The sequence below is a fragment of the Petaurus breviceps genome, unplaced genomic scaffold, assembly GCF_028583685.1.
Source record: "Petaurus breviceps papuanus isolate PSGF00001 unplaced genomic scaffold, PetGlider_PUasm1.0 90654, whole genome shotgun sequence".
NCBI lineage: Eukaryota > Metazoa > Chordata > Mammalia > Diprotodontia > Petauridae > Petaurus > Petaurus breviceps.
In genome coordinates, this window is record NW_027187301.1 from 5,403,324 (window position 1) to 5,417,466 (window position 14,143).

The following is a 14,143-nucleotide window of genomic DNA, read 5'->3' on the forward strand; positions in this document are numbered from 1 at the left end:
GAATATGAAATTCATTGTAGGTGTTTTATGAAAGTATGTTATCCTAAAACAGTACATGAAGGATTATTTTTGGTTGCTGTTAGAATCTAATGCTTCAGGTTCATGATGTTAATATATTTCAGATATCTTCTAAAACATTTTATGATCAGCCTTTTTTCCCCTCATCAATTTTCACAGTATTTAAGGCAAACAATAGAATATTAAATGGAAACTGCTGCTAATGAGTCTAGCTCACGTTATTCATTGTGAGAAGTAACTTTGTATAATTGAAAGATTTCTTGGTGAAACCAAAACAACTCAGAGGTTTCACTTTATATCCCACAAATTTGCAAAAATGACAAGAAATGGCAAGTCAACATTGGAGGGTTTAGAGGAAGATAGGTACTCTAATACATTGTTGGTGGAGCTGTGAAATGATACAACTATTTGGAAAGTAATTTGGAATTATGCAAATAAAGTGACTAAAGTGTCCATACTCTTTGAACCAGAGACTGTTACTGGGCTTATACCCCAAGAAAGCCATCTATAAGAAGAAAAAAAAGTCCCCATATACTTGAGAATATTTGTAACAGCAATTTTTTTTGTGATTGCTAAAGTTGGAAACAAAGTAGATGACCATCAATTGGGGAAATGGCTAAACAAATTTGTGGTACATGAATGTAATGGAATATTATTGCACTGTAGGAAATGAAATGTATGATGAGTGTAGAGAAACATGGAAAGACCTATATGAGCTGATGGAGAGTGAACTAAGCAGAGCCAAGAAAACAATATATATACATATATATGTGTATATATATAGTAACCATAATAATGTAAATGGAGAGAACAATCACACAACAAAATAATCCAAAGTAAATTTAACAACATTATAAAGATCAAGCAAGACTTGAATGAAGAGAGATGGGAAAACATCCCCAACCTACCCCTTGGTGCAGGTGGGAGGTCCACATTGCCCATGTTTTTAGACTTTCTCAGTCTGTCAATCAGTTGTGCTAATTGTTTTTTCCTCTCTAAAAACAAACAAACAAAAGCCACTGTCTACCATATAGGATGGTTCTTGGGGAAGGTGAAAGAAAAGGATACATGGGATATTATGGAGCTATAAGAAACAGACAACATCAATAAGAATTATTTTTTAAAAAAAAGAAGAAAGAGTTCTGGACTTGAAGGATTTGAGTCCCAGCTCTATTACTTACTAGTGGCATAACTTTGGTCAAGTTCCTGAGCCTCTGTGGGGTTTTTTGCACAATGGGGCTAATCCTGGTTGGACTGTCTACCTCACGGGGTGATTCTGAGGAAAGTACTTTGTCAACTATGATGAAGTGCCATATAAAAATGAGCTACTGTTATTTTCAAACTGCTTTTTCTGAACATTTTGCAATTTTCCCCTATGAGAGAGAGCATGGTAGAGTGGAAACTGAAGTAGAAACCAAGAGACACAGGGTTCTTCCAATCGGTGCCCTCTCTGGACCTCGTGTTCTCATGTGTAAACTGGTGGTTGGACAAGGTGAATTCCAGAGTGCTTTGCAGATCTTACATTCTGTGATTAAGAAACAAGTTGTAACCCTTTGTGGGGACAGGGAAACAAGCATCACTAACCCACTGTGTTTTGTCTTGTTCTCACTGGCAGAGAGTATGCCTGCGAAATACTTAGGGAAACTGTAGAAGAGATGCAGAAATTTGGAACGTTTACTAGTCTTCTGAAAGCTTTGGACAAAGAAAAGGAAAAAAAAACAAACTTCTGTGAGATAATTGCCAGGTCAGAGTAACCTTAAATATATCAGCTTTCCTACATTTTAAATATAACATCTTAAAAAATATTCTTATGAGAGTATCGGATTTCTGAAGCAGATTGACATGTATCTACTCACACACTATTAACAGTTACTGTAGGTTTGCTTGTGCCTTCAAGTACCCTTTTCCCTTATGGAGACCTTTAGAAAGTCAGAACTGAATCAATCAGATGCCATACAGGGCTTCATTGTCATGATTCCCCAAATGCTAACGTCACTCTGTGGAAACTGGCCCCACAGCTCATCAAGAGCTGCCTCTCCAGGGGGTGGCTAGGTGGTGCAGTGAATAGAGCACCAGCCCAGAAGTCAGGAGGACCTGAGTTCAAATGTGACCTCAGACACTTAACACAAAAACTAGCCATGTGACCTTGGGCAAGTCACCTAACCCCAACTGCCCTCCCCCCCAAAAAATATAAGAGCTGCCTCTCCAGTCAGCTGCTCCTGTCTGATCCCAGAACCCATCTCACTCATGCCCAATATGGAACCTAATCTTTATTCTTATGACTTCATACCTATCCACCCCCTGTTCTATCTTTCAGTAGCTAATGATCGATAGCATCTATAGAGTAAGGTTTGCAAAATGCTCCACGTATAATCTCATTTGATGGATCCTCACAAAAATCCTGGGTTCTTGTTCAGTTGCGTGTGACTCTTTGTGACCTCATGGACCATACTGTCCATGGGGTTTTTTTTTGGCAAAGATTGGAGTGGTTTATCATGTCCTTCTCCAGGGGATTAAGGCAAACAGGGTTAAGTGACTTGTCCAGGGTCTCACAAATAGTAAGAAGAAGAGACGTGACATATTATTGAAAAATAAAAGGAATGAGATTCATGCCAAAAAGCAGGGGATGCTTATGTACTAAATGGCATAGTATATGGTATAGGTTTAGAAGGTGCTGTGGGGTCCAGATGGGCAGCTAGATGGCACAATGGATAGAGTGCTGGCCTGGAGTCAGGAAGACTCATCTTTGTGAGTTCAAATCTGACCCAGACTCTTATTAGCTTTGTGACCCTGGACAAGTCATTCAACTCTGTTTGCCTTGGTTTCCTCATCTGTAAAATGATCTGGAAAAGGAAATGGCAAACCACTCCAGTATCTTTTTGCCAAGAAAACCCTAAATGGGATCACAAAAAATTGGACGTGACTGAATAAAAACAACAACAAAAATGGGATCCAAATTAATTTTCTTTAGAAATAAGAAAAAAAATTCTACAACATGACAAATTTGGAGATTCTTTTTTTTTCCTTTTTGGAGGGGAGAAGGCAAGGCAATTAATTGGGGTTAAGTGACTTACCCAAGGTCACTCACACAGCTAGTGTATCAAGTGTCTGAGATCAGATTTTAACTCAGGTCTTCCTGATCCAGGGCAGGTGCTCTATTCACTGTGCCACCTAGCTGCCCCTGGTATTCTTTTTTTTAAAAGTTCTGTGAAATTCAGTTTTTCTTTGGCATGGTTTTTGTTGTTTTTGTGCGTGTTCTTTCATTGCTCTTCATGGATTCTCCATGAACTTCATCATATTATCCAAGAAAGAAATATGTAGCCTCAACAAAGCATTCTGTGACCTCATTTGTATATCAAGCTTGAGTTTTAAGGACATAAAGTCTTGCATTAGGAAAATTACTCTAGCTAGGTTAGAATGGGGAGAGACTGGTGGCTGGGAGAAACAGGTAAAAATTGATGAGGGCTTGAATGAGTTCTTTGATTAGCACTCTTCAAACTGAATTAACTAGTTTAGAGGTGGGGGTTTTATGACACTTGATGTTAAAATAAAATCCTGCATGCCAGTTAGGTACATGCTTTGTAAATAAAGGTTTTCTTACTCCCTAAAAATGTCAGAAGAAAGTAGATATGCCTGTTTTGGTATAGAAGTTTAGCAAGAGATTTTTAACTGAGACAAGCAGAGCATGGGAACTTGGGATGTATCTAGTACAATGCTGATCAGAAGAAGAGTGATATTTTCCAGTGAATCCCTAAGGTGAACTGTACTCAATGCACTAACTATTCCTTCTCCCTCTCTCATTTATTTTAGGGAGGAAATGAAGAGAAAACAGATAAAATCTCTCCAGAAGGAGCTTCAGAATGTCAAAAATGAGCGGCAAGTAGAAACACAGGTAAGAATCCCTTTGTGACCAGAGGAACAATCCCTTTGTGACCAGAGGAACACAGGCATCAGTAGTTACTGATCTGACAGAAATAAAAAGTGGGAATATTCCTTCCCCCATATAAAGCTTTTATCTAGGAAGGGTTGCTGTGGGTTCTCCAACGAAAAATTCACTCTTGATGTATTTTGTTGCTGTTGAATCATTTCACTTGGGTCTGATTCTCCTTGACCTCATTTGGGCTTTTCCTGGCAAAAATACTAGAGTATGTCATTTCCTGGGTGGCTCAGTGGATAGAGTTCTGGACTCGGAATCAGGAAGACTCATCTTCCTGACTTCAAATCTGGCCTCGGACACTTAGTATTTTTTTTTCCTGATTTCTAAAATAATTGTGACCTGGAAGTGACTTAGAGGCTTAGTTCCAGGCAAAGCAAGGCCAAAGGTTACCCGTCTGGGATCAGATTGATTCCAGGGGTTCCAGTGTGGGGAGGCTGGAGGAAAGCAGGGGACATGGACCACATGGCTCCATTGCAGGAGACATGGTTTGGAAGTGGTGACTAGGAGGTGATATTCATAACAGTATATTCACAGCAGCACTTTTTGTGGGAGCAGGAGATTAGGACAAATTAGGGACCCATTGACTGGGCTTGTTGTAATAAAGAGAGGCCACTTGGTATAATGGATAGAATGCTGGACTAGGAATCAGGAAGGTCTGGTTTTAGAGTCTACCTCAGACCCTTTCAACTCTGTAACCCTGAGCAATTCACTGAATTTCTTGGGTTGGAATTTTCTTATCTGTAAAATAAGGAGCTTGAATTTAATGATCATCACAAGGCTTCCTTCTAAACTCTAAATCTGTGATCCTATGAATGGGAAATGGCTGCTCAATCTGTATGATACATAGCTTGTGAGAGTGCTATTTAGACATCACAAATATAAGGTCTTCAGAGAAACAAGAATGATACAAAAAGAAGTAAAATTAGGAGAAAAACACACACTGTAACTGGAAAATGTAAAAGGGAAAAAAATAAAATAAAACTGATCAAAGATGGCCTTGGAAAAAGATGTGAAAATGTATCTTTTGTTTGGAGGAGAGACACTGTGGGTGTGGATTGTTGCATATGCTCTCAGAAGCAGGCACTGATCTACTTTTCTGTTTCATCTAGAACCAGATAATTTTGATAGTTACTTCCTATTGGTGTGACTTCTAAATTATCTCCCTCCCTACCTCTCTCCCCTCTTCCATCCAATGGGAAGGCAAGCAATATATCAATTATACATGTGAAGTCATGCAAAACATATTTTAACTTTAGCCATGTTGCAAAAAACAAAAAAAGCAAGAAAAAAAGTGAAAAAACTGTGTTTCCATCTGTGCTTAGAGTTCATTAGTTCTCTCTCAGGAGATAAGAGGCATTTTTTTTTCATTATTGGTCCTTTAGAATTGTTTTGGATCATTGTCTTGATCAGAATAGCTAAGTTTTTCATGGTTGATCATAGTTACAGTATTCCTCCTACTGTGTAAAATATTCTCCTTGTTCCACTCATTTCACTTTGCATCAGATCTTATACATTTTCCCATGTTTTTCTGAAACCATCACCTTCATGATTTCTTATAGCATAGTAGTATTTCATGATAGTCTTATACCACAACTTGTTCAGCCATTCCCCAATTGATAGGCATCCTTCAATTTACAATCTTTGCCACCACAAAAAGAGCTGCTATAAACATTTTTTTACATGTAAGTCCTTTTCCCTTTTCTTTGATCTCTTGGGGATACAGACCTAGTAGTGGTATTGCTGGGTCAAAGGGTACACAGAGTTTTATGGTCCTTTGGGCGTAGTTCCAAATTGTTCTTCAGAATGGTTGGACAAGTTCACAATGCATTGGTATACCTATTTTTCTACATCCCCTCCAGCATCTATCATTTTCTTTTTCTCTTGTGTTAGCCTGTTTGCCAAATGAATTTTGTTATTACTTTGTCTAATGCCATAAAGAATCTCTATGATAATTCAATTGGTTAAAACACTAAATCCAAGAGTAATTTAGAGACAATAATCACTTTTACTACATTGATATTGCCAAATTATGAACATTGACTATTACTCCAGCATAATATCAATGGTGTATGTAAAATCGTGCAAAACATTTCCATATTAGTCATTTTGAAAAAAAAAATCAAGAAAAAGAAAATGAAAAAGGATATGTTTTAATCTGCAGAGTTCATCAGTTCTCTCTCTTTAGAGGTAGAGAGCCGTTTCCCCAGTTGATGGGTATCCCCTCAATTTCCAGGTCTTTGCCACCACAAAAAGAGCTGCAGTAAATATTTTGTGGGGTAGCTAGGTGGCACAAGGGAAAGAGAATCAGGACTGGAGTCAGGAAGATCTGAGTTCAAATCTGGCCTCAGATACTTACTAGTTGTGTGACCCTGGGCAGGTCACTTAACTCAATTGCTTCCCCGCAAAAATATTTTGTACATATGTCCTTTTCCTTCTGCTTTGATCTCTTTGGTATATAGACCTAGGAGTGGTACAAAGGGTTTTATAACCCTTTAGGCATAATTTCAAATTGTTCTCCAGAACTCTGTTGATTTTTGAGTGACCCATGACTGCACTTCTTCTCACTATAGTATTCTGTATTCACAGCAATCTTTTCTTTCATTTCTCATTAATGGTGAATAATACTAGGCATATGAACTGTCTCTTCCTTGCTACTTGTAATATTTGGTGGGACAGATTTGAGGTTCCTCTTTAGCAGCAGCCTGTGGAAATGTGTATCTTCCTCTGCTTCCAATACTTTTGGACAATTGTCTATTATGATTTTCTGAATTATGATGCTCAGGTTTTTTGTTTGTTTCATTATGCTTTTCTGGGAAGCCAATGATGCTTAGATTCTCTTTTCAAATGCTGTTTTCCCCGTCAGTTCTTTTTTTTTATTGTAAATATCTCAAATGTTCTTCTAGTTTTGCTGTCTTTTGACTTCATTCTAATATCTCTTGTTGTATTATTGAAATTTTGAATTTCCACGTCTTCACTTTTGCCCCCACAAGTTAGCCCCTGTTTGGCTGCTGTTCTAAGCTAAGATTTTCCTTTGAACTTTTTCCATTAAAGAGTTCTCATTTCATACTTTATCTTCTCCTTCCCATTTTGTTAGACCTTCCAACCACTTTCCAGTTGTAGTTATTACGGATTTATGCTTTCTTTCTGGCCTTTTTATCCTGGCATTCTCTTGGCCCATAGCATTTTTTCATTATATTAAAAGCTATTCTCTGCTTGCTCATTTCTAGTATTACTGCTATTTTTTTCCTCGTAAAGATGTCCTTTTCTTTCCTTTTTCAGTTGCTGCTACACATCTTTTAGTTTATTTGGAGCATTATCTAGCTGTTTTGTGGTAGTGAAGGGAATAGCTCAGGTAACAGAGCCTCCCAGTCATCTGTCCAGAAAATGTCCTCAGCCTCCCCCTCTTCCCACATCTAACCCTACTTTCTCTTGGCTAATTACAAAGAAGCTTTTGGTGTTTGTCTTAGGACATAATTTTCCCTCTCAGCTCTTTGCTTTTGTTCTTCAAATACCACTTTAACTCTCTGGGAGTTTTCAGCAGCTTCACAGAAGGTGGCTTGTACTCATATTTTCTCTTTGGTGAAAACTCCCTTCTTGGGTTTCGTTTTAGTCTTTGTCTGTGTTACAAAGCTCTTTCCCTCCCCTTACTCTTTCCATCACTATCTAACCTTTCTTGACTCTCTTTTACTACCTAATAACAAACAAGAGATATTCATCTTTACCTCCCTGCTGGTTTCACAAAAATAAAAACACAAACACTTCATTAAAAAAAATGTTACATAGTTACAAGCAAAGCAAAGCAACAACATCTAAAGAGAATTTCTAAGATTTGGCGCCCTCCCAGCTATTCCTTCCCTCTTAACTCTAGCCCCCTAAAAGCATGCCGATTAGAGAGTTCTCTGAGCAACAGCATTCACTCCCTCTAGGTATAGAAACTCATGGCTAACATTCCTATTGCATTTAGCCATAGCAAAGAGTGAAAAGCAATCTAACACCCAGAAAAGCATAATTCATTCTGAAGCTACAGTGTGATAGTGGACCGCAGAGACTATGTGGGAAATCAACACCACGAGAACCCAGACAAAACTGGGAACAAAAACTATGTGGGAAGCATGGGAGTGAAGCGGACCAAGGAATCTTAGTAGCTAGGGCTGTTTTATCACTTTCAAGTTTGCAGCATGCTTTACAGATATTTCTTATTTAATCCTCACAACAAGCCTGGGAAGTAGGTGCTGTTATTATCCTCATTTTACAGCTGGGTAAACTGAGGCAAACAGATTTGTTTTTAAAGCATCTTACCCAGAATCCTACAGCTAGTAAGAATCTGAGGCAGAATTTAAATTCAGACTTTCCTGACTCTAAGTCCATGGTGTCAGCCAGCTGTCTGGAGGCTTGTGTTTGAGGCTATGTGAGAAAGTAGGCAAGTAGTGAAGATTTCAGTCACAAGGAAACTTTGAAAATGAGGCAGTTCCTTTCCCAGACAAGAAAATTTTGACATGCTTTGCTGCTTGAGACATGAACCTGTTGGGTCCCACAGGTGAACAGCATCAGGTAAACAGGTTAAATTGGCTAAAGTGTTGAGTGTAGGGTCAAAGATAAAGACAATTTCTTACACAGAGGGTAGTCACAGAAAGCTGATTTAGTGGCAAATCCTCAGAAATGTTATTTTTGGAAGACTTCCGTTTGCTTGAATGTCTTGAAACTTCCGTTAATTTAGCAGGCCTTACCCACAGTAGATACATAAGAGACGTTTGTGTAAATAAATTAATAAAATTTGCCATGTCATCTTGCTGTTATTTCTGAAAGTTGTCATAATTGAAATTTAATAAAAGGGTAAATTGAGGCAGGCTTCTCTGAGCAAAGTTATGGTTTATTAGTGGGGGTGCTACCCACCAATAAAATGAGTTTCTTGTACCCTTAAATAGCCAAAAGATCTCAAATTGAGGGTGCAATACATTTTTTTATAAGCATAGAACAAACATCACATTAGTTATAGGATTGGTAACATCGCAGAATTAGGAAATTATGATTGGTTGCAATAAGGAAGACAGGCATAGGCACATATGGCCCAGGCCTACCTCTCTCTGTCTCTAAGAAATGCCTTTGTGAATTTATGGGGTCCAGATTTGAGATCATTGATATCAGACAGGTGCAGCAGACTCAAAGGCTCCTGGGCTTAAGATAAAGCCACCTGAAATTTATAAGGATGGGACACAGTCAACTTAGTCTGGTTCTCAAGGATGGCATATTGATATCATTCAGTTTCTCAGAGACTGAAGTCATATGAAATAAACTTCCCTGGACAGGAATGATTTGCAGGTGTTGCTGAAATAATAATTCCCATGCTCAGAGTTTCTCTTTAATTAACAGCGATTAATGGGAACTTGAGCTTGTTCTTGTTCAGTCATGTCCAGCTCTCTCACTCTTTGCAACCTCATTTGGGGTTTTCTTGGCAGAGATACTGGAGAGGTTTGCCATTTCCTTCTCCAGCTCATTTTCCAGATGAGGAAACTGAGGCAAAAGGGTTAAGTGACTTGCCCAAGGTCACACAGCTAGTATCTGAGGCTGGATTTGAACTCATGAAAATGAGTCTTCCTAACTCTACCAGGGGTGGGGAACCTGTGGCCTCAATGCCACATGTCACCTTCTAAGTCCTTGTTTTGACTGAGTCCAAGTTTTACAAAACAAATCCTTTTGTTAAGGGGATTTGTTCTGTGAAGTTTGGATTCAGTCAAAGGACCGAAATTGAGGACTAGAGGGTCATATGTGGCCTGGAGGCTGCAGGTTCCTCACCCCTGGAGTCTCTATCCTTGTGCTGTGTGCTGCCTTCCACATTGTAACGATGTTGACTTTTTCAGTCTTGCCTCAGTTCCTGGCCCTGAGGAAGAGGATGGTACTTTCCCTTCTGGCCCCAAGGATTCCTTCTTTAAGCTTAGAGCTGTCCTAAACTCAGCTCGTAGTCTTCCTAGCGTTTTCTTTGGCTCTGAGAGAGCCACACTTTCAAATCTGTTGTTTCTCCTTTTTCTGTACAATTTGTCAGACTCCATGTTTACTGTCAGGCGGGCAGTCAAACTCCTCCATTCAGTGGAACTCAGCTTTTCTCTTACAATTCTCAGCTAGCTTCTGGCTCTAGTTTCCCGAGCAGACTAATATCACCTTTCAGGGCTTAGTAAATGAGTGAGTGTTGTTTTCTTCTCTATTGCTGTCCCTTGAGAATAAAGTCTTGGGAATTTCAGAGCCTTACTCTTCAGAAGAATCAAGTTAACTTAGTCCCAAACTGGTTTTTACCAACAGTTGCCATTCCAACAATCTCAGGCCAGTTCCCTTAGTACCTTCCTGATCAAGGCTGGCTAGATCAGTTCTCCTCCCCTTCATGAAGATAGAGACAACTGGAGTAACTGATGAATGTGCATGAGTTTAGTCTTTAACTCCAAATAAATTCTCCCAACCACTGTGTTTAACCATACAGTTAGACTGGTTCCCTGTCAGACAGGCTAATAACATCCGAGCTATCTTTGACTTTTCCTTCAAATTCAGTTCACACATCTATTTGCTTGTCAAATCTTGAGTCTCATTGGAGAGAAGACCACAAGTTGGTGGTAAATTTTACACTTGGTGTTAATGCATAGACAGACAGTCCTATGAGGATCCTGGGTGTGGAATGTACACATTTTACTACGAGGTGTGCAAAAGGAAAAGCTGTCCTGTACATATGCAGCACCATAGCACATGCTTTCTGTGCCCTCTTTGGTCCAAGCTCCCTTTTTAAACTCCATTCGAGGAAGTATTCAAGCTAAACATGCTCACCTCTCTTCCCGCTCCGCTCTTAACTCTCCAGACTTTTCCAGTTTCACCCCAGAGATACCTCTGCCCCAGTGACCCCCCCTTCCTGCCTCAGACCTCCATTGGAAGACCAGCTAGCTTAGGCCAATCACACTCATATCTTTCCTGGGTCTGCTCATGATTCTTTGGTCTTTTTCTTCTTACATCCATGCAGGTATTTCTCCCTCCACTCATCTCCCATTCACTTCCTTTGTATATGTAAATATCCCCTACTAGAATGTAAACTCCTTTAGATCAGAGAAGAGACTTTTTCTTTTTACTTCTGTTTTTCTTCCCAGGGCTTAGCACATTGCCCAGCACATAATAATTCTTAATAAATAAGAACATTCTCTATCTATATAATAAATATATCTACGTTCTCTATTTATATAATATATATCCATATAATTAATATATCCTATATAATATATAATAATGTATAACATATAATGCTATAATATTTATGTAACATAATATAACAAATTATCTATCCATATAATAAATACATTTATATTCTCTATTTACATAATATAAATAATATATCTCTATAACAAATATATTCTCTAATATATAATTATGCCATACATATATGTATTCTCTATATAATAAATATATCTACATGATCCATATAATAAATTTCATACCTATTTTTTCCATTCCCACATTTTAGTTAAGGCTCTCACCTCTTCTTGTCTAGATTATTATGTCTCCCAACTTGTCTTCCTACTAGTAGTAGATCTTCTTGTCAATCATAGTTTGACATAGAAAGGACCTTATAAGCCATCTAGTCTGACCCTTAAATTCTGCAGATGAAGAAACTGATTTTCAAGAGGTCCAAGGTCACACAGTAAGTGACACAACCAAGATTTGAAGGCACATCCTCAAAGTACTTTTGACTGTATCATGCTATCTCCCTAATACATCCTAACCAAGGCTGCCGAAATAATATTCCTAATATATTGCTCTGATCATGTCACATATTGCTTGGAAGCCTTCTGTCTACCAAATAAAGTACACTGTCTTGATCCCCTTCCAAGGCCCTTCACATTCTGACTCCCTACCTTTCCAGCCTTATCTCTTCCAACTTACCTAAGTCGCGTGCTTTGTGTTGGGTAACTCTTTGTCTTATACCCTAGTCCTTTCTTTCCTCTTCTATATGACTTTTTTCCTTGCTATTCCCCATACCCAAATGGACTCCCCCTTTCAATCAATCAAAAAGCATTTCATAAGCACCTATTAAATGCCAGATTCTGGGGATACAAAGACAGGAGAGAAACAGTACTTGTCCTCAGAGAGCTTATATTATATTGGAGGAGACAACACACATACAAGAAGTATATACAAAATGGATATAATGTAATCTGGAGAGGAAAACACTGGCATCTGGAGAGGACCAGGGAAGGCTTCATGCAGAAGGTGGCACTTAATCTGTTTTGAAGGAAACCAGCGATTCTGAGAGTTTAAGAGGAGGAAGAAGGACTTAGCAGGCACGAGAGGCAGCCAAAGCAAGGAAATGGTAATAGGAGGTGAAGGACTGCATAAGGGGATCAGTAAGAAGGCCAGTACGACATAGTATATGGATGGCAGCAATGTGTAATAAGGCTGGGAAGGTATGATGATGCCAGGTTCTAGAGACTATCAAATGAGAAACACAGGAGTTTCTATGTGATCCTAGAGGGACAACTGGAAGTTATTTAGTGGGAGGGGGGGGGTCACACCTACAGTTGAAGAAAATCATTTTGGCAGCTGAGCGGAGGAGGGAGTATTAGAGAGTGGCTTGCAGCATGGAGACCAATTAGGGAGACTGTGCAGAAGTCCAGGCCCCAGATGGTGAGGGCCTGAGGTGTACTGTGACTGTGTGAGTGGGGATAAGGGACTTGTGACATGTGGTGGAGGTGGAAACTAGAGGATTTGGCAACTGATTTTACAGTAATTTCCCCACTATTGTTTTGTTTGAGGGAACTATTTCAAGTAAAATATCCAAATATATTTGGGTATTTTTCATATTTCCTTAGCAATTTTTAGAGCTATTCCCAAGTGAAAATAAACTGAGCTCTCATTCATAAGCAGTTAGGCTGCTTTCTAATCTACATGCTTTCAAGAGTGGGAGAATAGCTATTCCTGTTAGATCTGCTTTAAATTAAAACCAGAATTCTCAACAGATTCAGAAGTGTTCTTCTCATGGTGAGGTAAATTGGTGGTCAGAAGGCATGAAGATCCAGAAAACAGAACAGGCAAAAAGCAAAATAGATGGGGCTAGGGGGAGCAGGGGAAGAATCAAGAATGGTTTTTAAAAGGCAACCTTTTGTTCTGATTCCTTTTTATCTCCAAGATCAAATATAAAATCTTCACGCATTTGAAGCCCTTCACAACTTTATTCCCTTCCACACATTCCATTATCCAGCTACACTGAACTACTTGTAGTTCCTCAAAAATGATTCACCATTTGCACTGGCTGTGTCCATACTTTCCCTCCTTGCCTTCAAGTCTCAGTCCAAATTCTGCCTTTTGCAAAAAGTCTTTCCCAGTCCTCCTTGATAATATTTTCCTTCTGAGATTTCCTTGCATTGATGCTGTATAGTTCTTGCATAATCTTACATTTTTTTTTTTTTATGTCTCTCCCATTAGAATGTGAGCCTCTAGGGGCAGCCAGGTAGCACAGCACAGCAAGTAAGAGCACTGGCTCCAGTGTCGCGATGACCTGGGAATCGGGGCTCAGACACTTAGCACCCACCCAGAAACACCTGGCCATGTAACCTTGAGCAAGTTATTTAATCCCAATTGCTTAAAAAAAAAAAAGAATGTGAACCTCTTGAGGTCAGGGACTATGTTTTTGCCTTTCTTTGTACCTCCAGTGCTTAGCACAATGCCTGGTATATACTAAATGCTTAATAATTGCTTGTGTTGTACGTGGCCCTATTCTGGGTCCCGAGTTCCCTTCCCCTTCCCCAACCAGCTGTCCTTCAGGGAAGTAAGCAAACTACCAGGTTTAACCCCTCCTAGGGAAACTCTCCAGCCCGTGACAAATCAAAATATGTACTGACCAATCACTGATTTTAGCCTCTGCAAGTTCCTGCCTACACAGGCTTGCCTTTAATAACTGAGGCTTTGCCCCAGCTGGTTGCTGTGCGATTTGGGGTCTGGCCCCTAGCAGTCATGTGGTGCCAATAAAGAGTCCACTTCTAAATTGTTATCTGGGTCTTGCTCCTTTATGCATGACACTTTTTAACTGACTTTTTCTTCATCTTATATTCCCCTGGGGGCCCACACGTTCTTCTTCCTAATCACCTTCCTTTTCCTTCATTTCCTTTTTTCCACCCCTGCCTTGGTTTTTCTTGTACCTTCCATTGCTCTAGCCCAGGAGCA

General features: G+C 39.3%; 1 protein-coding gene across 4 annotated transcripts in view; it reads left to right on the forward strand.

The window, feature by feature from the left end:
* IQCG (IQ motif containing G) overlaps positions 1-14,143 on the forward strand; it is a 56,341-nt gene that overhangs the window by 18,322 nt on the left and 23,876 nt on the right. For 3 of the 4 annotated variants that reach the window (XM_069064981.1, XM_069064983.1, XM_069064984.1), the window contains exons 5-6: positions 1,634-1,762; positions 3,829-3,910. In XM_069064981.1, the coding sequence (XP_068921082.1) occupies positions 1,634-1,762; positions 3,829-3,910 (211 nt within the window). The remainder of the gene's footprint in view (positions 1-1,633; positions 1,763-3,828; positions 3,911-14,143) is intronic. The other variant, XM_069064982.1, reaches the window with a different exon arrangement.